The sequence below is a fragment of the Electrophorus electricus genome, chromosome 7 (assembly GCF_013358815.1).
Source record: "Electrophorus electricus isolate fEleEle1 chromosome 7, fEleEle1.pri, whole genome shotgun sequence".
Lineage (NCBI taxonomy): Eukaryota > Metazoa > Chordata > Actinopteri > Gymnotiformes > Gymnotidae > Electrophorus > Electrophorus electricus.
In genome coordinates, this window is record NC_049541.1 from 10,704,800 (window position 1) to 10,732,299 (window position 27,500).

Consider the following 27,500-nt stretch of genomic DNA (forward strand, 5'->3'; position numbering starts at 1 on the left):
GTACATTCTAGCTGGGCTACCCTGATGCTTTCTTGTAGACTCCAGGCATGCTTTGATGTATCCCTTCAGTAATGGCTTCCTTTCAGCCATCATCTCATTCGGACCTTTTGTGTGCAGAGCTCTTGATATTGTTGACTGATGTAGCTTCGCCCCAGTCTCAAGAACTGAACCCTGTAACTCCTGTTAGCCTCTCTGTGCTTTCCAACACCAGTCCCAGTCCTGTTCTGTCCTGTTCTGTCCTGTTGTGACGCTGAGTGTTGCGGGGTAGCCTTGTTGAGACAGTGCCTGGGTGCTATGACCCAGCTTCCATTTCCTCACAGTTGAGGAATATCTTTGAACACAACACTTGGATATTATTCTTTAGCCTTTCGCTATTTTCTGCTTGTCTCTAACTTTATATATAACTGCCTTAGAATACTCTTTTGTCTCTCGTGTGTGTGTGTGTGTGTTTGTTTGTTTGTTTGTTTGTTTGTGACAGAAAAAGGGAGAGAAAGAAAAAGAGCGTAATATTGATTGCAAATGATTCTTCCGGGTCATCCAGGAAAACGATCTTTCTGTGCCTTATCAGAGCTAATTACTTCACACTGCTGTGATCTTTTCATTAAACCGTATCTGTCCAACTCATTCTGACATTAGTTCACACCTATAGCTGATCCTGCACCTGTTTCAATTGCAGCTAATTGGGTATGTGTACCGACACGGTGTGTAAACACACACACACACACACACACACATACACACACCCACACACACAGTGTTCTGCAGGCGTATATTGAGTTACACTTCTTTCCCTCAGCATGCTGTTATAGTTCACTATGTTCACATCTTCTGTATCACCTGATTTGAAGAGTACTTTCTTGTTACCCCCCCGCCCCCCAACACACACACACACACACACACACACACAACATTACACCTGCTGCTTTGGGCTAGCTAAACTGTTTTGTGCAAACCAGGTTTGTGGGATAATTGTCTTGGCCCTATTCCCAGAATATACAGTGTATTGTAGCATACTATAGTTGTACAGCATCAGGATAGTTTATGGTAGGCCTTTGGTTGCCCTGTATTTTGAGATGAGTACATATACATATGCAATGGCAGTACTGGAGTCCACTGAATAGCTCTAGCATATAGCAGTGTGTTAAAGTTGGTGTAAATATCTCAAATATGCATTTGGTTCAAATAAAGCATAAAAATCATGTTACAAGATGATTTCTGTTAAATTGTCTAATGTGGGGGTGCTGTTAATCCTGGACTCAGATTCCTAGTACGGACTGCTGTTTAATGGCTCTGTTTGATTCTTCGAGGTGGGATTCTAGCCAGAGCATTAAGCCATCAATTTCCCAGCTTGGTCTGTTGCTGGATGAGTTGACTAGGCACTGTGTTTTTGTGTGAATGCTTGCATTTGCATGTCTGTGAGATTGTGTGTGTGTGCACGTGTGTGTGTGTTGGGGAGGCGGGTGTACTCATTTCACTACTCCAGTTGCTTCTGAACAATTAAAAATAAAGGTCTTAAAAGCTACCCTGGCCAGTCAGGGTTACACATGTCCAGCTCCCCTGAACACATCCTGTTTTTGTTTAAGTGCTTTGAGGTTTATGTGTGACCCAGTCAGATCGCAGTGGGACCTGAATCTCGTTTAGTTAATGAAATGCACTTTGGCTGTAGAAACAGAATCCGGGCAGCAACTCAAGGTGTTGATTTGGCGTTAAATGGACATCAGATGTCCTGATTACACACGCTGTGTTTCAATTACCTCACACCACCTTCCACACATGAGGCCAGAGAGAGAGACCTTATGCACATGTCTACAAGCTAGGCAGTCTTCACATGTGCAATGAAGATCCTAGAACTGTCTGTATCTGTCAGTCCACACCAAAGATTGATCAGTTTTTGCCTCTGTGACTATTTCAGAAATAGCTATCTGTGTGGGCCATTGAAATAGCTTCCTCATCACTTTGGATTGCCCCTTTAAGCTCCCAAAGACATGATAGTCTTTCAGTCTTATGTCTTAAAACCAACTGATTCTCCCCATGGTAAGCCCAGGTTCACATGCAAGAACCAGAATACCTGCTCAAGTATTTATATTCAGTTAACTCGAATGTTTGTGGTTGTTTTCATGAGTGTGAGTTGTCCATATTTAATTGCTTGCTGCTAGTTCTGCATGGTATACCGGTACTAAAACAAATTTCTGCGGTATAAGAGTTTTGACGATGGTACTATACCAGCACTACCAAAAAAGAAGTTAGGAATAGGAATCTGTTTCTTTAAGCACAATGCAGACAGCAGTGCCTGTTGCGGAAACAACCCTGACTGAAGTGAGCGGTGAGCAATGGTGGAGAGGGTGTGCCACGTTTTAGTTTAGTTCACACAGTGCCTGAGCTCACTGTCACAATATGGGCACGAGACAGAATATGGAGATATTTCAGCTTCAGAGTGGCCAAAACAGGTCAGCCGCCCCAAACAGCTGCACCGCTGTGCACCCGTTGTGTTAAAGCGTCTCTTAAAGGGAGGCAGCACGTCACACTTGACCAAACATCTGTGAGACAAGCATCCCGACCTTCTCAAAGAATTTAAAGACTGAGAGATGATAGTTGACAAGTTCTCTCCCCAGTTATGTCCATGAAAGAAATATAGAGAGATGGATAAGCCTCTCCACAGGAGTAATATGCATGTTCATATATAACCGACATGTTTGCGTATGGCTGAAAGTGCTGTTCACAGCCCTGCTTAGACGTGATTAAATTTACATGGGGTCCTGAAGTGATTTCTTCTTCTACAGGTGCACCTCTGTGATTTTATTTCTGTTCAGATCTGCGATGTCCGTGTTTTTCTCCCTACTCCGCTGACAAAATTACAGGCCAAATTACCTCCTGGGTTTCTGATCATTTTAGTCCTGTCCAAATACAAATATCCGTGATTTTCCAAGCAGATGCCGCCTCACGTTGGGCGCTGCTAATAGCAGTATTTAGTGTCCTAGCGTGCATCCACCAGAGACGTTTCTAAAGCGCATGAAAAATGAAAAAAAAAAAAAGAACGTGTGAAGAGTCACTCAGCCATTTACTTAGTCTAGGTGGTAAATCTTCCACTTCACACATTACCTGACAGAACAGTATCCAGAAAATGATGAAAAAGAACCTGAAATCAAAGAGAAAGGCAAGATCCCACAGGATCATAAAGGGGCGATTATAATCACAGCCACTGGTATAAGTCATTGTTTATTAGTTGAGCTCCATAAAGATGTAAATGTAATAGAACTGTAAATGATTAATGTTTATATTCAAACTGCCACAAACATCCAGGTTTGCAGAAAATACAACACACTAGAAACATGTTTGTCCTGTAGTAGGAAAAGCTAATGCCATGCGGATGAGTATCGTCACTGAGGTGATGGCTCATTACAAACATTTATTTTTTGTGAAACATTAGCCTGAAATATGACATAACCTAGTTCCAGATTCAGTCTCACTTAGAAACTGTTTTCTAAGCACGACATCGCATAAACTAATTAGACCCTCTGTTATGACAAATTTATCACCAAAGTCTCTTGAACTTTGACAAAGAAAAGTTCAGAATGAAGGTAGCGCTCAGTGGCTGTGTCACGTCGTCATCATAAGTCCCCTGCTCTGCTCGTTAGCCACGCCCCTCCCTGCTAGGCACCGTTCCCGCTCACCTGAATGCTGATTGGTTGCGCCTGTTCCTCATTTACCCACTCGTATGCTTGTAGCTCTCTCACTCTGCCAAGTCTCATTGCTCCTCGCCTAACGCTCCTGAGCCTTCAGGATGTTATACCAGACCCTAGCATGCCTGTCCTGTGTCTGCTCTTCGTCTGGTATTTGTTTACATAGCCCTTTTGTGCCTTCTCTGTTGGTATATTCTACTGGTATGACTATTTCCTGTTTTTGGTCTCTGCTTTTGCACTGCACCATTTGTACTGCTGCCTGTCCTTGCATTAAATAATGCTGCTATTTTAGTTAACATTGATTAGACTATTGTAATTTTTCCTTAAATACCATCGCTTTAATTTATTTTCTGTATTGTTAATAATAATACTAATACTACTAATAATAATAATACTTTAGGTTAATATAGCACTTTTCAATAACCCAAAGATGTTTACAAAGTAAACCGAGAAATAAAAAATAGGTACTAAATGTTTGGCTGAAAACAGATGTTGTCCAGGAAATAAAGTACAGTAATGACATTTGAAAGCGTTTCCCCTGTAAATCGGCATCGGTATCAAAGCAAAAATTGTGTTATCCTGACACTATGTGACAACGATAGCTTCAGTATCGTTGTCAAAATGAATGACTTTTGGCATCATGACTACTCTGCACAAAAATATAGTCCAAACAAATCAAAAGTTTCCTTTTTCTTTTAAACAGACGACTTGAGTGAACTGCTTGAGTGAGGTCCACCAAGAGAAGGGCGTGTTCTCCTCAGGTTTTGAAATGCCCTCTCACAACTTTAGCAGTTCATGTGTTGTTTTCTTTGCCACTGACTCCCTGGTCTCATTAGGATTCTGGCCCTGCATCTCTGTAAAGCCTCTTCGTAACAATGTCTGTTGTGGAAAGCACCTTAGCAGTAAACTGAACCGAACGGAACCGAGTCAGACCGAGGTCACCGAGGTCATGCTTTGCTAGGTGGACGTGCTTCAGCGCTGCAGCACCTGCTGCAGGCGTTCTCGCCGAGCTCCATCTGAGACGGAGTCAGCTGAGACGGAGTCAGCTGAGACGGAGTCAGCTCTGCCTTCTCCTTTGCTGCCAGTGGCCCAAGGGCTCCGGCGGCGTGTAAACCATTGTCTCGGTCAGTCCTCAAAGAGAGCAGCTGAGACAAACGCGTGTCACTACTTTCTGTAATCTTCTAGTCCTGATTCATTAAAGAAAGTAGTAGCAGGGCAACTATAGCCAAACTTTTCCCTCCCTGCCTTTGTCTATGATTCTTTATGTTGCTGGGTGAGTTAGAAATGTGTATTTGCGGATTTGATTTGGATCAAGGTGCAGCATACAGGCATCGGCACAGATGTGGCTTGATTTAAGCCACATGGTTTGTGTATGCCATTGTGTTTGAGAAAATGCGAGAGAGTGAATAATGGTGAATAACGGTGACCTTTGTTTGCAGGTCTTGTGACTGGTTTTGAGCATTTTTGCTTTTTTGCCAAGTTCAAGCAGAGGTTTGAATCGAATCCATTTTACCTGTATAATTCGGACTGCGGTAAATGTATCTAAGCATGGCCTCATTTTGTTCCTGGCTGTTCTGCAATCTTTCCCCACACATTTAAAGTAGACTATATCAGGGCTCTTTACTTGGAAAGCTTTAAAACTCTACAAGAGAACATTATGCCTCCAAAAAATAGCTGTTCTCTTGCACAGCCGTGTTGCGGTTTCTGAAACAATAGTGTGAGTCAGTGAAGCAGTTAAAAGGGGGCTAGTTGGGTTCTTCTTCCTGCGTAGGATGACTCATCATGGGTCCACATGAGGGCTGTTCTTTGCTTTTCTGTGCCATTGGCTGTGGGATCTCCATGTTTAGATGGTTGGGATGTTTACTGTTCCAGAAATTAAAAGCATAAAAGACAAGTGTGTGTGTGTGTGTGTGTGTGTGTGTGTGTGTGTGTGTGTGTGTGTGTGTGCAGATGCTCTCAGGCATTTGCTAATTCCATCTAGTCAATTTGCATAGCGCTGCTGCTGTCTCCTGAAGGGTGACTGGGGCAAAACATGATGAAGAAGATGGAGAAGGCAAACATCTTAACCAGGAAGACAGTATGCGTTGTATCCATGTGTGTGTGTGTGTGTGTGTGTGTGTGTGTGTGTGTGTGTGTGTGTGATTTTCAAGGCCATTTCTGAAGCAGGATGGAAGCACATATTCATGAATTCCCTGGTCAGATGTTAGCCGACGTTGTGTAGCACGGGCAGAGTGCTCTCTAGTGTCTGTGTGTTATGGTTACAGTTCAGAAGCTTCTCCGACGACCCTAGCCTCCCCTAACTCACTCTTTGGCTGATGCAGGAAGTCTGCTTTCTTAAGTGAGCATGTGATTATGTGCTTGTAACAATTTTATGACCCATTCCATTACTTCATTTTAATGGCCATTTAATATTTACCTTGTGCTTATATGTATTTATAAAGGCATATCATGAAACTAGCAACTCAAAATAAAGCTTAATAATTAAGTTAGTTGAATAATTGACATAAGTTGTTTGGCATGTTATGTGGATTTTTTTTTTTTTACTAGAAAAAGCCAGCCTACATTTTATCATTTTTTCATAATTGAAACTGTGAAATTTAGAGGAAGTGAGCAGCAATAAAGTACAGCTATATATGAATCATTAGCTAGTCAGTGACTTGGACACAGTGCACACTGACCCAAAATTCTCTAACAAACACCAATGTACCCAGACATGGTGTTAGTGGGCTGTACCCAGACACGGGGTTAGTGGGCTGTACCCAGACGCAGGGTTAGTGGGCTGTACCCAGACGCAGGGTTAGTGGGCTGTACACAGACACAGGGTTAGTGGGCTGTAGCCAGATGCTGGGTTAGTGGGCTGTAGCCAGACACGGGGTTAGTGGGCTGTAGCCAGACACAGGGTTAGTGGGCTGTAGCCAGACACGGGGTTAGTGGGCTGTAGCCAGACGCGGGGTTAGTGGGCTGTAGCCAGACGCGGGGTTAGTGGGCTGTAGCCAGACGCGGGGTTAGTGGGCTGTAGCCAGACGCGGGGTTAGTGGGCTGTAGCCAGACGCGGGGTTAGTGGGCTGTAGCCAGAGACTTGTCTGCTGTCACCCAAGTACAACGCCTGGCTACAGCACACTAACCCAGCGTTTGGGTACAGCACACTAACCCACTGTGAGCATGCAGACTTAGCATGACTTAAGCGTTTCCCATTTATCAGTCAATCACTCCATCCATCCATCCATCCGTCCATTACCTGATCTTACCTGATGTTGGATTTTTTTTTCCTGTTCCTGTTCCCCCTTTGTTTTATGCACTAGGCCTCTTCCTTCCTGTAATTCAGGGTTAGTCAGACTGGAGGGCACATTCTTCCTCTTGTAGGTCAAATTGATTCATATTGTAGTTGACAGTATAAGCTGTAATACTGATTTCATTTATTTGCTCTCAGCATACTTTGGTTTCATAGGCTAAGTACATTTCATAGGCTAAGTACATTTCATAGGCTAAGTACATTTGTTTTCTTACCATTGCAGGTCACTTTTCACCTTGGAAGAGCCCCAAACAGGTAAAATGAATCATAACCAAACCATAAGCACTATGTTATTAACCCAACCTCCTAAGTGGTACCTTAACCTCTAACTGTAACTCATTAGTTAACTAACAGCTAAATTTGTTTTAAGTATTCCATCTTTTTGTAATATCAAGAAAGCTTATTAAATTATTAATAATATTATAGTCTGAAATATCTCGTTATTGCTTTATAAATATTCTATGACATATATATATATATATATATATATATATATGTCATAGTATATTTATAAAGCAATATATATATATATATATATATATATATATATATATATATATATATATATATATATATATATATATATATATAAACACACCAAACCAAATAACCCATTGGTCTTTAACAGATATTGATTACTAATCATAATAGATCATCATTACTGCAAGAAATACAAGTTTGACTTAGTGAGTTCAGTTTGATGCACAAGTCAGTTCCTTTTGTGCTTTTTATTAATAAATTTTTCACAGAATAAAATTCACTGGCCAAAGACTACATTAGCTATTATCAATGACCAGACCCCCAAAACATCTGTTCATTCACTAACCATTCTAAGGGAACTATTATGCCAACCCTTTTCAGTGAATTTCATTTATACTGCTGCCTCCAAAGTTCTCAAGATCAGAGTCAGTCTATTCATATAACTATTTAAGATTCTCAGAGCGTCTGATTACATGACCCATACCAAGATGTTCCTATGGACTCATACAGTCAAAAGTTCTAATAATCAAGCATCGTCTAGTTCCATTGGCTGGATTCAGTCAGATGTTGAACACTCGGGGCAGTTCCTTCTTGATGTTGCTATAGTGCACCACAGAGATCTCCCTCCATCTCTCTCTCCCTCTCTCTCACTCTCTTCCCCTGGTCTCTCTGTCTCTCTCCCTCTCTTCCTTTGGTCTCTCTTCCTCTGATCTCTCTGCCAGCTCCCTCTTTTCCCCCAGTCTCTCTGCCTATCTTCCTCTCTTCCCCTGGTCTCTCTGTCTCTCTCCCTCTCTTACCCTGGTCTCTCTGTCTCTCTCCCTCTCTTACCCTGGTCTCTCTGTCTCTCTCCCTCTCTTCCTCTGGTATCTCTGTCTCTCTTCCTCTCTTCCTCTGGTATCTCTGTCTCTCTTCCTCTGGTCTCTCTGTCTCTCTTCCTCTCTTACCCTGGTCTCCCTGTCTCTCTTCCTCTGGTCTCTCCGTCTCTCTTCCTCTCTTCCCCTGGTCTCTCTGTCTCTCTCCCTCTCTTACCCTGGTCTCCCTGTCTCTCTTCCTCTGGTCTCTCCGTCTCTCTCCCTCTCTTCCCCTGGTCTCTCTGTCTATCTCCGCACAACCACACCCTTTTCAGTTATTTTGATCATTTTCAGATCCCCGTTCAGCCAGGGTATAATTGGAGATGATTGGCTGTGGGAACATTTCCCCCTGCCCAAAGCAATATTGGATTTTTTTTTCTCATATCAAAGAGAGGGTCCAGAAGTTGTTAAAGAGAGCAGTCAAAAAAGGAGACTGTTTCCAGTCTGGGTTTCAAATGTCTGCCCACCATTTGGAAGATTACTCATCGATAGATATGTACCACCATTGCTAAAGACATATAATGTCTGCGAGTGACATAGTCACAGCATGATATATTACTATTTAAAAGGGATACAGGTCAGCAACGGGTTAACGTTGTTGTCCGTATATCATACAAGATAACATTAGCGATAATGTCTGTGATATATGTACCATACCATACAAGTGTATGTGCATATTGTTCAAAGGTTTGAGTGCACGTGCTTGACACCAGGTGTTAATTTACATCTCTGCTTGAATCTGTATAAAACTGTCTGCAAGCACTGAATGTTTTGCTCTATGTTGTGTAATGTATTTATATAAAGGCAAATAGTTATTAGTGACTGGAGTTCAAAAGTATTTGCTCAAGCAAAAGGACTGCAGTCCTGTTGAACTGTGCTGGGTCATTTCTTATCAAAACATCCCATAGCTAAGGATGAGCAGAGGCTGAGTGATCCAAACTTACTATGATGTAAAATAATGACATTTATGAAAAACAATATGGGAAAAAAGTAACAAATACATACATGCTTTCAGACAAGTGTACTAACTCGTAGTATAGGTGAAGCAGGGATTTTCCTCATTTCTTAAATCAATGCTCCATGTCCTTGCATTATAATGTCATGTCTTCATTTTTAACAAATTCAGCCCTAATTGCTCTCTAACATCCTGAGTGTATTCCATAGTCTCCCAGCATTTAAGAAATCGCTACTTTAAACAATTCACTTTCTGTTACCATACACTGGATAGAAAAATATCCTGACAGTAATAACTGTGTGTCTGTGTAAGTGTGTGTGTGTGTGTGTGTGTGTGTGTGTGGTCGTGGCTTGGCAGTCAGTGACGCTGACACACTGAGCTTTTTTCTTTTTAATCTGTTCCTCACCCGATCCGTTGTGCTTGCCACGCGGTCGCTGTGCCGGATTAACAGGCTGACGGTGACCCGCTCTGATAAGACCTGGCATCATCTTCTTCTCTGCACGCGCCTCCTCTTTACCTCCTGCCTCCTTCAATTACACCACTGCTGCTCCTAGCCCTGCCACGCTTTCAGTGTTATTAGGCAAAGTGGGTGGAGGACCGGCCACGCTGCCTGCTTGCTGCACTACTTATCTGCTACTCTCTGCGGTTTTTCTGCACCTAATTTCCTGCTCTTTTCTTTAGAACACGGTAGGGATTTTTTGAGGTGGGAGGAAGGGATCCTCATTTAAGGGTAGAGCCTGTCGAGTCAAGTGTTTAGGCCATTGGAAAACAGCCAATGATTTCCTATTTGATGTGGTTATGGCTTTCTCCTCATTCCACTTCGCCGTCATTTAACGTTATTTAAGTTTTGTCCAGTAGAATGACTTCTGACTGATGGTTTCATTGCGGTCCCATGGGATGCTGACTGTCTGACACTGTGTTCGCAGGTTCTGGACCACTGGAATTCCCAGAGCGGGCTTTCCGCCTCTGCTCTCTCCCACGGTGCCCCCTACCTGCGCTGGCCCTCAGCTGCAGAGCCCCCCCAGGGCTTTGACCTGAGCAAACCTGACCCTTATGACCTGTACACGAAGTCCAGGGCCATGTATGAGAGTAGGCGTAAGTAACGCAAACACCTCCCCTGGCCGCCGAGCATCGCCGGGGGTTCCAGTGCGCTCTCTTTGCGATAGCTGCTGCGTGTGGGAGTCTCACTAAAAGCCATCTGCAGACACCCCCTTCCAAGCACTCGGGGAACAGACAGGTTCCCGCCGATGTCCGCTCAGCAGAGCCGTTGGCCTCGAGTCACCAGTCTTGCACGTTACCCGGTCTCCGTGGGCGCTAGAGCGGAGAATGTTCCCTTCAGTGTTTCGCTGCCTTCTTATCTTCCGCGGTGGGCCGATCCGATGGGTTTTTTTGCGTCTTGCATCGTGGCTCGACTTGCCCTTTACACCTACTCACCAAAAGGAGTGTCTGGAAGCCCTCCATCCGCTTGGCATTCACTCCCTGTTCCGACAGTTTATGTAACGCTAGACGCTATTAATACAAGAACACTCCGTACACTCGCAGATGCAGTAAAGCGGAGAGAGACCCTGCACCGTTTAGAAATTCCTATGCACCCACTTCATCCGATCATTTGAAAGCGGGCATAGTTCCTCTCAGTGGAGGACGCTGTGTTATTGCTTACTGTAATATCTCATAACCGTCAGCTCTGCCACCTGCTGTGGAACTTAATTCCGACCGGTGCCAACGGTTTGGTGGTCTGGGACTGAGCGTGCAGTATAGCAATGCACGCTTGCAAATAACGTGTCGTCCCCCCTCCCCCCGCCAGGCCTGTTTGCATGTCCCTTGCTAGATTTCTTTTACAGACTGACAAAGGATTATGATGTCGTGTTACAACCTGTTCTCACAAAGAACTTACAGCAGCGCAGATGGTGAATTTGCAGTGACAACATCGCTGTACCTGTGTTGAGTTGTGTGTCGAGCGCAGCGGGGTCTCTGTTCTCACTCTGTCTCTCTCCCCTCCCCTCCACCTGTAGTGCACCGGTGGTACACTGGTGAATCACATCCAAAAGAAGCAGGCTTCCAAATTTGCTTTTTTGTTGTAACCTTATCTTAATATTCCAGATCCTGAACGCGAGGGAACATCAAAAAACGTGCCGTCCTTTGTAAGAAGTTAGATGAATGCATTTCAGGTGTGAATATAAAGAAAAGAAAAGAAAAGCGAGCAGCTGAGCGTGTGTGAGATGAAGGCTGACAGGGGCTGCGCGTGTGCGGCTCTCCGCTCCAGCAAGCCCTCGTTTGGTTCCTGCTGGGGGGGCCACTGCAGACACGCTGCTCAGGAATAACAATAATGGAGCCAGCCAAAAAAAAGTGTGTGGGTTCTGTGGGTAAGGGCAGTGTGTGTGTCGCGTCCTTCTGCCCTGTCGTGCATCGTCTCCTTTCTCATTCCCTCCCTCTCACTCACACAAGCTCTTACTCTTGGTCTGGGTCTTATTTCTCTGGTGTTGAAATGAGAGGAACTGCTAAGCCTGTATTTTGTCTGAAGTCTCCTGAACATTCTCGTGATAGCTGGCGGGTTGAGGTTGTTTGAACATGTTTTGCAAGGTCACATGTAAATGAGCAGTAATAAGAGGATTGTTCAGGACCGCTCTAGGATCTATAAGAGGTTGCGTGGTGTTCTTTTTGTTGTGCTTGTACTGAGCAGGGGATCAGATACATTAGATATATGATCTTTCATGTCACTTTTGGTATTAGGGCAGAATTGCTGGCTTGGAGGATAGATGAAAATTCCGATAATGCTGGCATTGTTGTGTGCATTTTGTGAATTTGTAAGTGCATGTGTGAATATGATGGCGAGAGCGTGCATACGCACGTGTGCGTGCGTGCGGCCACGTGAATGTGTGTGTGCGCACTTGTGTGTGCGTGCATGTGTGTGCGCGTGCGTGTTTGCATGCATGCGTGTGTGTGAGTGTGAACTGTGTGTGCAGAGTGTGTGTGTGTGTGTTTGTGTAAGGGCTGTGATTTATGGGCTCTCCATGCTGTGTCTCTTTCAGAGCCTGGCTTGCCTCGCCCTGTGTACCCACCAGACCCCTCAGGTGAGTGGCTGTCCCTGAACCCATCAGAGCCAATCAGACAGACCCATTTCTACATTTTCTGCAGAAAGTACACACCAGCAAATTAGAATCTGAAAATCTCTGCTGCTATATTCTGCAAAGTCTCTCAGTGCAAAAACCTTCATTAAGTCTGCTCTATCAAAACCAGCAGGTACAATGTGTTTTCACTTAAAACACAGCTTACCAACCTTGATCCATCCAGACGGACAAATTCATATAGTACAATCTTTACAATCTGAGTGCACATTTGCAGAACAGCATTCCAAATCATGCCAGAAAATGTTCTCTTTAAATGCTCTGTACGGTGCTTACATGTTCATTCAGTAAACGGCTTTGGCCGTCAAATACATTCCGTGATCTTTGAAGAGTTGGATGAACATATTTCATTCATAACAGCACATCAGAAATGTCATAGATAAATGTCATGTCATGAAACATTCACGGCCCAGCTCGCTGGCCGTGACACACTCACTTATGTACCCCGGCTGTGTCTGTCCCTCAAGAATAAAATACTGAAAGAAACCCATCAAAACTGATACCAAACATGAGGGGTGTGTAGAGGAGTCTGGGTTCTCCAGCTCTAATCGCGGACCTTTTTTCTGTGGCAGTAGGATTCCAGGAGATGGAGGTGAACCTCTGCAGACAGAAATCTGGCTTTGGATTCCGGATCCTGGGTGGAGAGGAGGCGGGACTGCCTGTGAGTCCGGAGGCCCAAGAGAAGGCTCGTACTCCTAGAATTAACACACACGTGCACGCGCATGCACGCACACATATTCATTCACTATGAGTCGCTCAAAGTCCACTGCTGCAGTATGTAATCATCTATATCAACCCTAAACTCAATCATGGACTCAGTCATAGTCCTGAGGGGACTAACAGTGTTCATTTAGGGTGAGGGGACTAATACAAACAGTGTTCATTTAGGGTGAGGGAACTAACAAACTGTTCATTTAGGGTGAGGGAACTAACAAACTGTTCATTTAGGGTGAGGGAACTAACAAACTGTTCATTTAGGGTGAGGGGACTAACAAACTGTTCATTTAGGGTGAGGGGATTAATACAAACAGTGCTCATTTAGGGTGAGGGAACTAACAAACTGTTCATTTAGGGTGAGGGGACTAACAAACAGTGTTCATTTAGGGTGAGGGGACTAACAAAGTGTTCATTTAGGGTGAGGGAACTAACAAACAGTGTTCATGTAGGGTGAGGGAACTAACAAACAGTGTTCATGTAGGGTGAGGGAACTAACAAAGTGTTCATTTAGGGTGAGGGAACTAACAAACAGTGTTCATTTAGGGTGAGGGGACTAACAAACTGTTCATTTAGGGTGAGGGAACTAACAAACAGTGTTCATTTAGGGTGAGGGGACTAACAAACAGTGTTCATTTAGGGTGAGGGGACTAACAAACTGTTCATTTAGGGTGAGGGAACTAACAAACTGTTCATTTAGGGTGAGGGAACTAACAAACTGTTCATTTAGGGTGAGGGGACTAACAAACTGTTCATTTAGGGTGAGGGGATTAATACAAACAGTGTTCATTTAGGGTGAGGGAACTAACAAACAGTGTTCATGTAGGGTGAGGGAACTAACAAACAGTGTTCATGTAGGGTGAGGGAACTAACAAACAGTGTTCATGTAGGGTGAGGGAACTAACAAACAGTGTTCATTTAGGGTGAGGGGACTAACAAACAGTGTTCATGTAGGGTGAGGGAGCTAACAAACAGTGTTCATGTAGGGTGAGGGAACTAACAAACAGTGTTCATGTAGGGTGAGGGAGCTAACAAACAGTGTTCATTTAGGGTGAGGGGACTAACAAACAGTGTTCATGTAGGGTGAGGGGGCTAACAAACAGTGTTCATGTAGGGTGAGGGAGCTAACAAACAGTGTTCATGTAGGGTGAGGGGGCTAACAAACAGTGTTCATGTAGGGTGAGGGGACTAACAAACAGTGTTCATGTAGGGTGAGGGAGCTAACAAACAGTGTTCATGTAGGGTGAGGGGGCTAACAAACAGTGTTCATGTAGGGTGAGGGAGCGGGTAAAACACCTTCACTTACACTCCTGGCTTTCAACTTTCAAGCATGTCTGACATTGAGATACTAATGCACACTAAGTACACTTCGCTACTTTCTTTTACTGCGTCTGTCCTCTGGTCACTGTGCTGGTTGTTTATACTGGGCTTATAATGGGAGTCTACGTGAATAGGATTGTGTTGAATTGGTGGATGTCCATTGGTTGATATTGTTCATAAATTATTTTATTAAATTAGTGTTTTCTGCTCTGTTGCAACAGTAGGTTTTGATGGTTTGCAGTACTAGATCTGTTGGCATTGAACACCCAATACTAAGTACCTGTTCTAGACATGAGGACACATATAACGTTGAGACATGTAATGAATACGGCCACAGTGTTACAGCTGTGTGAATCCAGTGGTTGAGGGTTTGTGCGGTAGGCTGCTGTCTTATGATGGAGGGTGTTCATCGAACAGTACTGTGTTTAGGGCTATAACGATTGGTCAACAGAATCGACTGTATTGATTCGGTAAAAATAACCTTATTTAGCTTGATTATTTTGGTTAACGAAGCTTAACAAACTTTAGAAAAATGTAGCAGATGCAATACCCTTAGGAGCCACAGTCACTTTTGTTGTTATTTAGCATTAAAAAATGTTTAATATACAGAACTTGATGGCAGCAAAGAGTAAAATGTTCTGGATGCAGGAGGTTTTACCCAAAAAAGAAAGAATATAATGCAGAATACTTCAAACAGGAATCACAGAGCAGCACATTGATGACACATCAATATAGAAACGTAAACACTATTCGTAATGGGCTAGAACTGCAGTTTGCCTAACTGGATGACATTATCCTCATTATCAACTTATATGCTGGAAAACAAAATGTTTTATGGAGGCTAGATATTTTAACAATGTTTAAAGTAATAAAATATATAAAAGTAATCTATTACTAGGTTAATTGTAGTAATTCTATAGTTTAAGTAGGCCTATTGAATTTAGACTGGTTAATTTCGACCTGTTTATGTTTTGTGCACATGTCGCCTACCATTTTAGAAGCCTACAATTTCACTTAATAACAGCCACTTTAACTTTTAAATTAAAAATAAATACATTTCTCAGGCTGAAAGGTTTAATGATGATCATTTTTGTTTTGACTGCAATTAAACAGTTGCCATTAATGGGATGTCTCACAATTACCAGTGCAGATAATTAGAGTTTGTTATGCAGTAGCTACAAGCTCCCTTCTAGAGACACTGTGGCATGCTGAGCCTACCTGATTTAAGGCACTGCTCACTAAAATAGGCTCGGGGAGCTTTAGGCTTTTGATTTAACATGTCTCATCAGAATAAGCTTTGCTGTAAATGGACTATTTCGGTTTTTTTGTCATTAGTTATTTGTTGTATCCCTAACTGTGTTGTAGTGGTGTGTGTCCATTTGATAAGTACGGTGCTACACTATTGTGTGTCATTTTGAAGTATAATGACATATTTTGAGCAGATCCTAATTGGGGCGATCATAGAGAACAGCCCAGCGGATAAAGACGGACGTCTGCGACCAGGAGATGAGCTGCTCTCGGTGGATGGCATTCCTGTAGCAGGGAAGCCACATCGTTATGTCATCGACCTAATGCACGGAGCAGCCCGCAACGGCCAGGTCAAACTCACCCTGCGAAGAAGAGTGCAGCCTACAGGTCAGAGGCTAAAGGTCAAATATAATTCACCAAGGCACAAGGCTCACAAAAATGTTCTGTCTTGATTAAGGTATAGGATTTTAGATTACTGAGACAAATATTACTGACTTCAGCTAGTGCATGTTCTTTGTCATATGGGAAGGTGAAAATTTCAGTCATGTTTACCATAGTATTAGTAAATATTGGCAAAACACCCATCTTGGTTTTTAGAAAATGTTATCCTCTGTCAGAGACACCTTAGTAAATTTCACTGACATAACATTATTTGCTCTGAATGATGTGAAAAGCTCCAAGGTTGTTGACTTTTGACTGAACTAAAATCACTGTGTAGATCCAGTAAAGCTAAGGCTTTGTCTGACACTTATTTTGTGCAGTTTGTCTTACTCTCTGACATATATTTGCTCCCCATTGTGTCTCTCCCGCTTTCTCTATTTTTCAACTTCTCTCTCTCACACTCTCGCTCTCTTTCTCCATCAAGCACACCATTTCCATTTCTGTCTTCCTTTTCTTTCTCTCTCAATTCTCTCTCTCCTGCCTCTCATTCTCTCTGTGTCTGTTCTGGGTTATTCAGCTTCCCCATAGCAAGTGCCGGTGCCACCCTGGAACAGCATGTGTCCCCTGCCCCCTCGTTCCTTCATCCCCTGCTGTGTCTGACTCGTTCCTTCATTCCTGTCGTCCCTAGCCTGTCATGTGGGTAACGCTGGGTTGCCAGGAGCTTATGAATTCAGAGGACAGTTAGATCACAGAAAAGTCCTGGACTTTTCTTTTAGCCGCATTCCAGTTTTGATTTTTGTCTTCATCTTCTTCTTCTTTTCCATCTTCTTCTTCTGCCTTTTGTTCAGTTCAATTCCAGAGTGCTTTATTGTCAGCACTGTAACAGGTATACTGTTCCCAAATGAATAATTGTACAATCTCTGAGAGATATAACCTTTCAAACATTCTTCACAAACTTTTACTTTGTGAAAACTACTGATTTGGGTTGCTAAATCACTGATGTTTTTTGGGCTTACGTAACAGATAAAAGTAACATAGTTAAGAAATACTCACTTTCACACCCTTAAGGGGTCTCTCTTCAAGTGCGCATTGAAGCTTCTTCTCGAAGTTGATTTTTTAAAAAATATATTTATTAACCTTTATTTTACCAGGATAAGTTCTCACTGAGATTAAAAATCTCTTATACAAGAGCATCCTGGCTAAGACAGGCCACAGCACAACTGACAGATTTACAGACAAGATTGCAAACATACAATGAAAATAAATTACATATTCATAAAATATCCAAGAAAAGTTGGCAATAAAATGACACCGGTGAATGGAGTGACTGGAACAATTGGAACGAGATCAGGATCATTTTTCTCTTGTCTCCCAAACTCATACATCTTTTCTATCTCTTGAATTATTACATTTATTTTGCTCCCTCAGGCGAGCCATGTCCTCAAAATGGCCGGAGTCCTGGTACCAGCTCCACCCAGCACAGCTCCCCCAGGAGCGACTTCAACCCTGGAACCTTCTCCAGCAATTCAGCCCTCGTGCAGAACTCCGGCCCCACAGTCACAGGGTCCGGTCCCCTGGATACTGTTCCCAGTCAGAATCTGCAGGCCAGTGACGTCATCATTCAGCGCAAGGAGAGCGAGGGTTTTGGGTTTGTCATCATAAGTTCGCTGAACAGGCCAGAAACAGCAACCACGGCAGGTTAGTCTGTGTGGAAAGCCGGCGCCCGTACACGCTCACAACAAAAGGTTCTGGTCCTGAAGCAACAGTTCACACAAAATGCTAAAATGTGAGCTGTCTGAAAAGACCACTGAAATGGGCCCAACACGTATGGTCGGCGCCACATAACCAGTTGTTCCCGAGCAACGCGCATTTGTACCTGTAAAAAGTGCACATATTTGCTTTTTTTTCTGAGAATGAACGTTCAACTGCTCGTGCTAAATTACCACCAAGGGGCCACTTATGTTTACATCCTAACTATAATTCCTTTCCCTGCTGCTGTGTGTGATTATTTACTGCTCTCCGTTGGCCGTTAATGCGGTTTACACTTTGCTGATAGCTCAAGATAGGGGGCAGACAGGGGCAATTCACGTTTAAGCAGACTGCTTCATGGGAGCACAGTGCTATTAAAAATGTAGGCTCTACTTTTAAGGCTGTGTTTCACTAATGGATGTGTTCCTAGGTGGGGAGCAGGGGATTCTGTCTAGATGCGCTGGTTTAAAGCCACTTCCACACTTGTGTGGAAAGAAATGCACTTACAGAGAGGGTCAGAGTGAGAGAGAGAGAGAGAGAGAGAGAATTAGAAAGATAGAAAAATTAAAGCAAAGGGGGAACTAAGAGAGACTGAAAATCTGCGTAAGGGAGACAGAAAGGCTGATTGGCTGAGAGTGGGATGAAGAGAGACAGAATTATCCAGTGAGTGAATAAAAGAGACTGATTGAAAAGAAATAAGGATAAAACGTGGCTAAAACACTTGGTGTTTCGATCACTAATGTAAAGTGTGCGCGTGCCTGTGTCTCAGCTGTACCTCACAAGATCGGGAGGATCATCGAGGGTAGCCCGGCAGACCGCTGTGGGAAGCTGAAGGTCGGCGATCGAATCCTGGCCGTGAACAGCCAGTCCATCGTCAGCATGGCGCACGCAGACATCGTGAAGCTCATCAAAGACGCAGGCTTGAGCGTCACACTGCGCGTCATTGCTCAAGAAGGTAAGAGCACCTCCATACAGCAGAGTTCTTCAGTTCTAGCCCTTGATCCCTGTAGAGTTTGGCTCCAGTCACCCTGTAGAGTTTAGCTCCAGCTCTGCTCCTGGAGATCAGCCACCCTGTAGAGTTTAGCTCCAGCCCTGCTCCTGGAGATCAGCCACCCTGTAGAGTTTAGCTGCAGCTCTGCTCCTGGAGATCAGCCACCCTGTAGAGTTTAGCTCCAGCCCTGCTCCTGCAGATCAGCCACCCTGTAGAGTTTAGCTCCAGCTCTGCTCCTGGAGATCAGCCACCCTGTAGAGTTTAGCTCCAGCCCTGCTCCTGGAGATCAGCCACCCTGTAGAGTTTAGCTCCAGCTCTGCTCCTGGAGATCAGCCACCCTGTAGAGTTTAGCTCCAGCTCTGCTCCTGGAGATCAGCCACCCTGTAGAGTTTAGCTCCAGCCCTGTTCCTGGAGATCAGCCACCCTGTTGTAGTTTCCAGGATGTAGGTGTGTGTAGCTGAATTGGTGTAGCAGGAATTGGTAGTTTGTTCTTGTAGTCACTGGCTTTGTTTAGGGTACTTCTGAATACTACTCCTTAAGATGACAATTTCATATTTGTATATGAAATTATGTGTGTGAAATTATCTGTGTGTGTGCGTGCGTGTGTGTGTCTGTGTGTGTGTTTCATGGATTTTTATTTTCTTTGTGTGTTTCAGAGGCAAATAGTACACCCTCTGCTGGTAGCTCTGAGAAACACAGTCCTCTGGCACAAGCGAGTCCAGTGACCCAGCCTAGCCAAACACAGCTGCCCCAGTCCAACAGCACCGCCAAGACCAGTACTGCACCGTTAACAAGCTCTGCACCTCAGCCCAGTGTACAAATACAGCCTAGTTCTGCAGCACAGCACAGCCCTGCCACTCAGACCAGTCCAGCCAATCACCCAAGCCTTGTGAGCCAGCAGACTCCGCCCACACAACCTGTGCTGGCTCCAGTGCAGACCTACACCCACGATGGCAGGTGATGGGCTCTGTGTGGAGGTGTTTTAAGACTAGTTCCTCATTTCTTTTTTAAAAATCACCACTTTCATGGTCTCTCTCACACATTTTCTCTCACTCTAACATGCTGTTTTTCTCTTTCTGTTTCTCTATATATTTTTGTTAGACAGCATGACTTATCTACTACACAGCTAAATAATCTACTCATAAGGCTGTTTGAAAGAGTTTAATCAGTCCTACCAGAAGTGGATATTTCTCCCACCTCCCTCCACTTTATTTTTCTCTCTCCCCTCTCCCTCCTTTTCTCTCTCTTTCTCTCTCAATACCTTTCATCCTACTCTCTTACTGCCTCTTTCAGCACATCAATACTCTACATTAAACTTTTAAGGTCCTGAGAAAATGGCTTCACTTCTTAGTGCCCAGACGCACAGTCCAGTCTCAGTCCATTGAGAAAGAGAGAAAACACATCCATGCGTGCTGACACACTCCAGGGTCTGTTGTGTAACAACATCCACATCACTTATTACAGAAGGGAACAAACAGGTTTTCAATCAATCAATCAAGCAACTTTAATTATCCTTGCAGGGCAATTCTAAGGCCAACACGAAAACACCCAGCACACAAGAAACACAATAGACATAAATACACACTAAAAACACAAAAGACAATAGTAGTATTCCCCTAACTCATCTCATTCACATAGTTCAAACACCCAATATTCCATACAATTAAGTCTGTGTAAGAGATTGTTTGTTTAATATTGGCTTTTCTTTTCAGTAGTAATTTAGATGAGGGAATGCATTGAGGTTCCTTACCTGAATACGATTGTCCGTACAGCTACAGGTCAGAGGTGAAAGCACGACAGGACGTAAAGCCAGACATCCGGCAGCCCCCCTTCACTGACTACAGGCAGCCCCCGGTGGATTACCGACACCCTCCTGTTGCAGACTACAGACAGCCCCCCCTGCTGGACTACAGGCAGCTATCCACAGACCCGCGTGCCTTCCCTATAGCAGACTACAGACAGCCCCAGGTAATTGTCACTGCTCCCCTTTCCATAATGCCATTCTGCTGTGTTAGGTGCATGAACCAGTTTTCATGTATCACTTTCTGTTTGACTATTTCTGACTTGTGCTGTATATAGTGATCCTTCTGAACCATATAGTATTTTCTAAATATCTATATAAATGACCTAAAACATCTTCAGATTTTCTCACAATTCCTAAAAGTGGATAAAGAGAATCCAATTAAACAAAAGAGGCAAAAATAATGTACTTTGTCTCTTATTTATTGAGGAAAATGATCCAATATTGCTTATCTGAAAATGGCAGAAGTACGTGAACCTTTGCTCTCAGTATCTGCTTTGACCCCTTTGTGCAGCAGGAACTGCAACTAAACCGTGTTGTTGGGTCTCCTTACATAGCTTGCTCGCTTCAGGTCATTCCGCAACATTTCTGGACCTTGACATGGCCACTCCAGAGCATTAATTTTATTCTTCTTTAACCAGTTTTTGGTAGAACGTCTCAGGACTGTCGTCTTTCTGCCTGTGTTTCACAGAGGGGATAAAGCTGCAATGCTTGAATGCTTATAGTTGAGTGCAGTTTCCACCACACCTAACGCTTCTCATTTAAGCCCAAAATGTTATATTTTGGTCTCATCCATCCACAAAACCTTTTTTTTTCATAACAGCCTACTGGCTTGTCCATGAGATCATTAGCATAACTGCAGATAGGCAGCAGTGTTCTGTTTGGACAGTGCTCACGGTCTCCTTGCCAACCTGGCATGCACACCTTTGTATGTTAGTGTTTTCCTAATGGTGACTTCATGAGCATCATCAATAGCTAGAGGTGGTTAGAGGTTAGAGGTGGTTTTCTAACCTTTTCCAGACTGATGAGCTTCAACAACTCTCTTTCTGAGGTCCGCAGAAACCATTTGTTCATGGCATGATGCGCTTTAAAAAAGTGTTTTTGTAACGATCAGATTCCTGTTCTTTAAGTAAGAGTGGGCAGGCACTCACTCTTTGTTTATCCCACTGACTGAAATCACCTGACTCTAATTTCACCATCAAATATTCTGCTAATCCTAGAGGTTCACAATACCTTTGACCCTCACGGATATGTTTTATAGGATACTTTTCCTCAATAAATAAATGACCGAATATAATATTCGTTTCGTTTGTTTAATCCGGTTTCCTTAATCTATTTTTAGTATCTGATGGTAAAATCTACTTTTTAATCTACTTTTAAATCTGGTGATGTTTTAAGTCATATTAATGCAGAATATATAAGTGCATTTGTGCTTGTGTGTGTGTGTGTGTGTGTGTGTGTGTGTGTATTTGTTTCCCTGCAGGATTTTGATTTCTTCACGGTGGAGTTGGAGAAGAGTGTTAAGGGTTTCGGTTTCAGCATCCGTGGGGGGCGGGAGTATAAGATGGACCTGTTCGTGCTCCGGTTGGCTGATGACGGCCCAGCCATCCGCAACGGGAGGATGAGGGTGAGAGAAATCACTTTCTTTTTTCCATCATAAACCTCTGCTTCTAAGACAAACAGGAAGCTTTTGAGTCCCAGAATAAAAAAAAAAGTTATTACTACAAACAGTGGATGAAATACTGAGGAATGGCGATGTTTGTTTGACAAGCGTTTGAAGCATCATACTGGTCTTTTCAGTCAACGCCAGAACCCACCTTGCTAACTAGCTCTCCCCCATCACCCTAGCAACCAGCCTGATAGGAGGTGTCTAACATGCTTCCTAACAGATGTGTCACGGCATGTTTTTCAAGGATGTTGGTGTTTGTTGGTATTTTCTCCCCTACTCTCTTGTAAGCCTAACAGCCCTTACAGATGGAGAGCTCACATCGGTGGCTCTCATCTCGTAGGAGAGGTGCTTCGCTAAGTCTCTGCTTCCTGGGGGTCCTGATTTAAAGCCTTCCAACTGCTGCTTTCTAGACTTGAGGGAGGGAAATAGAATATGCAGACTCGACCATTTTTTTTTGTGTGTTTTATGTTTGTAGCCGGGCTTGCAGTAAAAGTCTATAGATGTGAAGAGCAATCCCCATATATGCTTGATGTGCTGCAGATACGTGCTGTTTAAACTGCCTGCCGTCCATGTCTGGCAAGAGTAGAGATGTTGTCGGACCACAGGAGCTGTCCGTGTATTCCAGGTTGCGTTCCTTCTTCCCTGTCTAGTGAGCCCCTCACCCCTCTTCAGTAGCCACCTGTCCTCCCTGGTTGCCCGTCTCCTCTCAGAGCCCTCAAAGACCCCCCCCCCCCCATCTCAGGTTGCTCAGCACCGGAGTAATCACTCCTTCCTCTTTCCTTCTTTGAAGGAAAGTCTGCTTTCTCGTCCACCCCTTCCGATCTGTCATAACCATTTTTGCTTTGGTCTCGGTCCCTTCCCTCTCAGAACCACCTCTTCCCTCTCTGCTGATCTGCCCGTGTTCCCCTCTCTCTTCCGTAGTGGACTGAGCCTTCCCTTCAGCAATCTGACCTTCTCCAGTGGTCCGACCCCCTCGCCAATGATCTGACCCCCTGTCTTCAATTTTCTGACCCCGTCTCTTAAATTATCTGGACCCTTCATCAGTGATCTGACCCCCTCTTCAGAGATCTGACCCCCTCTCCAGTGATCTGACCTCTCCAGCAACATAACCCGATCCTCCACCTCCCCACTGCCGATGATCCAGCCTCCTCCCTCCAGTGATCTCTCTCCTCACCATCATTCTCATTTTTGTGCTTCTTCTCTCAGCAGTGCTTATCTTAATGAAGCTGTCAGAACTAATGTGATGAGAATTACTCTAGGGGTTCTCTCTCTCTCTCTCTCTCTCTCTCTCTCTCTCCTGACCCTGCTCTCTCTGTCTGTATGTCTGTCTCTGTCTTTCTTCCTCCTTCCTTCTGTCTTCTGTCTTCTCTCTTTCTTACTCTATCTCTTCTCTCCTGTCTTGAAGTGGAATGAAGCTTCTATTTCATGTCCTACAGCTCTGGCAGATAAATCCATTAGACGTAGCCCCAGACTAATTATTTAGGGATAGCGAAGGCACAAACACGCAATGTCAACCTGAGAACTCAATCATTTCACAGCTATGAGGTGCTGGGGGGGTTTGTGGATTTGATGAATAGTGTCTGCTTGTTTTTGGTTGGTAAGGGCATAATGACATCAGTGGTGTGCCCTAGTGCCCCTCTCTCCCCCCCGTTAATCCCAAAGAACGGCATCAAATGTTTGGGAAGGGGGAATCTGACCAGGCTTTCAGGTGTACACCACAGACGCTATGGATGCTTGAAGTTCCAGAGAGGTCTCCAGAGATGTTTTCTTACCTGTCTGCAATCTGTTCTGTGCTAGCAGGATCAGGCTGGTGCTACAGGCTTTGCTACAGGCTAGCCTTTGGCTCACACACACGCACACACCTACTCAACCCGTACACACACACACACACACACACACACTCTCAGACTCTGCAGCAGCCGACGCCGGTTTCTTTTTCAATAGTGAAAAATGGGTGTAAGCCAGGCCTGTGCCCACCCCAGCACCCCCCCCAAGGCTTCCATTCTGTTAAGCTCTTAATGAGGCCTAACGACCAGGCTTTTTGGTCCCTGACCACACCGAGCTCTGACTCTCCAGTTCCAGGCACCATTGCCGCCGGCCTTGCCTCTTTGTTAGACTAATGACTTACTTATACAGTCATCACTCCTATTAAGAATCCTGTTAAGAGAGTCGGAGGGAAACGTGGCAGTTGGGATGAACCTTTATCTTTAACAGAGTGGGAAGAGAGGCTGGTCGCCCCACTCAGCCCTTATTAATGTAGCCTCTTATACCGCAGAGGACACTCAAGGTATGGAGTATGTGTGTATGGAATGTATGTTATTTTTTACATATTGCCTTTTTCTGCTTCATACATACTTTTACACAGTGTGGTTTGAGCATTCTAACTCGTGCATGAATTACTCGTCCTCATAAAAATATATTTCAGAATAGGCTTTTGCCGCGCCCCTGCAAATAACGTAGATTCGGACAGCCAAATCCCGAAACACACCCCAAACCATGGTCATATCTTTCAAGGGAAGGGATTAGATAGCGATGAAGATGTTGAGAGCAGCCATGCGGTGGAACAACAGAAATACAGGAACACACATTAGTATCCATGCACTCCCTAACCACTAACTGCTGTTACAACAGAGCTAACACTCAGGTGGCTGTTAGTACCAAAACCCCATAGCCACACACTCAGGTTTTTCCCAAACGTCTAGGTCATAATCTCACACACACACACACACACACACACAAAAGCTAAACCCACAGGCGTCTGTTCCCGTATTCCCACACACACAAACCAGTAAATAGCTCTCATCAACAACAAAGATGAGGACCCTGTCCTCTCCCACAACTGTCCTCTCAGCCGGGATTCATCCGTGTGCGCTGACAGGAGCAGAGTGCTGCCGCAGTTCATTACTGATGCTGGCTGGTCCTGAGTGTCAGGGGCAACGGGGCTTCCTTCCACAAGCTCTGCTCCAGTTGTCATTTCAGCTGATCGTAATGAGGGACTGTCCATAAGTAGTGACATTCATGCACATTTTATCACTGACTCCAGAGTGGTTGTATTTCAATATCTGTCTTGAAGCAACTGTTTTTTGTTTTGTTTTTCTTATTTTTTATGCCTTCAGTTACTTGATTAATAATTTATGTGTTATTTAAAAGGTTTTTGTAAATTTCATTGTTTACCTACAATAATTGAATATAAAACACACACACACATTGAATACAACAATTATTATTTAGAGTGCTTCCAGCTCTTTCACGAACATGGACCTAAGTCTGCAGTGTTTTTTCCAGTCTCGTGTTTGCGGTTGTGTTCATTGGTCGTCACACCCAAGCCCTATTTACTCTGGGCCTGGCCGGCTTTTCCCCCTGTGTGTAGGTTGGAGACCAGATCATCGAGATCAATGGGGAGAGCACAAGGGACATGACCCACTCTCACGCCATTGAGCTCATCAAGTCGGGCGGACGCCGCGTGCGTCTACTGCTGAAGAGAGGCACGGGGCAGGTCCCTGACTATGGTGGGTTCATCCCAGATCTCCACCCCCTTCAACACCACATGTACACATAACAAATGCCCTTCCCTACCCACACAATCATATTTTTACCCCCCCCCCCCCCCCGCAAACACACCAAAGCATCAATAGCTCCAACAGCTCTTTCAAAATTGTAATCACAAAATTTGCCAAAGAAAATCTCTTTCATAACATATCAAAGCATGCTCTTTGGATTTATTAACAGTTACTATTCTTTCTCCTCAGTGTACTTTCTAGTGAATTGTATCTTTAACTTTTTCTCACAGTCTCATTAGCCTAACAGCAGATTAACATGTTAGCTTTAGGCTATTGTGCTAACCCTAATGATTGGTCTAGGTTGTTACTTCCCCTCTTATAGGAATGGTACCTTCAGGTCTCTCCATGTGCATGAAAAGTGACAAGCATGGCTCCCCCTATTTCTTCTTAATGGGCCAGTCTAAAGATACGGTTTGTAACAGAGTGCATGCGCTCTAACACAAGACTCAACACTGCCGATACCTCTGTGCTTTGCTCTGGGTTACTGTATTTTTTATTTCTTTGCATTTTCCTATTTGAGTCAGGTTTCCTGTGTTTGTTTACCACTAAATGATTTGTATGCATTTGATTTATTTGGTATTTTTGTATTCTCAGATTACATTTGCATTTTTGTTGCAGAAATTTTCACCATGTTTAATTCTTTTTATAGCATGTGTTCAATAGTAGCTGCTCTTAAACAATTTGTTCAAGATGTGTATTCTTTGTCCTTTAGATTGGATGTAATGGCTATTCTGTTGTGTAGACTGTGAAAGCACTGGTACATGGAGAGACACTCAACGAATTTTGAAATCTCTCTCTCTCTCTCTCTCTCTCTCTCTCTCTCTCTCTCTCTCTCTCTCTCCCTCTCTCTCTCACACACACACACACACACAGACAGAGAAATGCATTCATACACACATACACAACTTGTGCCAGCTTGGGTGCAGCAATTCCAGAGTTTAGCTGAAATACTGTTTACATGAGTTATTCCTGGCTGGCTCTCCATCTCTCCAGTCTCTGTTTCTTTCTGCAGTTTAAATCCTTTTATGAGCCCCAAACCTCTATTCAAGCATGCTGTCTTCTGCCCCAGGGCAATATAACCCAGAGAAATATTCCCCCTAGCCTCTCTCCAGCCAGCGAGCAGATGCCCGCCATCCACAGCTATCCCTGGCAGGTTTTATAGAGTAGGGCTGATATTGAGAGTGCTTGCTTACTTTTGTCTTGTCTCTATGAATGAAGTATTTTAGCAGTTTGTTTGTGAGCATGGATAAAAGTGCCCGTGTGATTTTGAGTGTGTGTGTGTGTGTGTGTGTGTGTGTGTGTGTGTGTGTGTGTGTGTGTGTGTGTGTGTGTGTGTGTGTGTGGCTGGTGGGTGTCATTATGATATCACAGGTTTAGACTGATGGGTCTACAGACAAAGAGCTTGCAGGGTTTTTTAGAAGGGATGGGCTTTTGTTGGATTTGACTGTGCTGTGTATAATATATAACTAGCACTATATAGTATTCTTATCCTATTGACTAAATAATTGGTGGTAGTGTTTTATCTTTATGAATTTTATTCTGCATCATGCTTTTTTTATGTTGTGTGTGTGTGTGTGTAACCGTGTTCTGGTTCAGACTCTGTCACTCATTCATATTCTTGTTTCCACAGCAGATAGTCCCGCCCCCTGGGACGCTCATTCTACAGCCTCCCCAAGTCTCTCGG

At 43.9% G+C, this 27,500-nt stretch overlaps 1 protein-coding gene across 11 annotated transcripts in view; it reads left to right on the forward strand.

Annotated features, from left to right (window-relative positions):
• The window catches only part of magi2a (membrane associated guanylate kinase, WW and PDZ domain containing 2a), a 194,112-nt gene that overhangs the window by 164,344 nt on the left and 2,268 nt on the right, over positions 1 to 27,500 (forward strand). For 3 of the 11 annotated variants that reach the window (XM_026997448.2, XM_026997462.2, XM_026997488.2), the window contains exons 11-22: positions 7,196 to 7,227; positions 10,185 to 10,353; positions 12,288 to 12,329; positions 12,956 to 13,068; positions 15,860 to 16,052; positions 17,475 to 17,744; positions 18,565 to 18,750; positions 19,443 to 19,743; positions 20,559 to 20,754; positions 22,071 to 22,214; positions 25,627 to 25,765; positions 27,447 to 27,500. The exon at positions 27,447 to 27,500 is cut by the window's right edge and continues 2,268 nt beyond it. In XM_026997448.2, coding sequence (XP_026853249.2) covers positions 7,196 to 7,227; positions 10,185 to 10,353; positions 12,288 to 12,329; positions 12,956 to 13,068; positions 15,860 to 16,052; positions 17,475 to 17,744; positions 18,565 to 18,750; positions 19,443 to 19,743; positions 20,559 to 20,754; positions 22,071 to 22,214; positions 25,627 to 25,765; positions 27,447 to 27,500 — 1,839 coding nt within the window. Of the gene's footprint in view, positions 1 to 7,195; positions 7,228 to 10,184; positions 10,354 to 12,287; positions 12,330 to 12,955; positions 13,069 to 15,859; positions 16,053 to 17,474; positions 17,745 to 18,564; positions 18,751 to 19,442; positions 19,744 to 20,558; positions 20,755 to 22,070; positions 22,215 to 25,626; positions 25,766 to 26,138; positions 26,228 to 27,446 lie in introns of all 11 variants that reach the window. The other 8 variants (XM_026997469.2, XM_026997476.2, XM_026997472.2 and 5 more) reach the window with 6 other exon arrangements.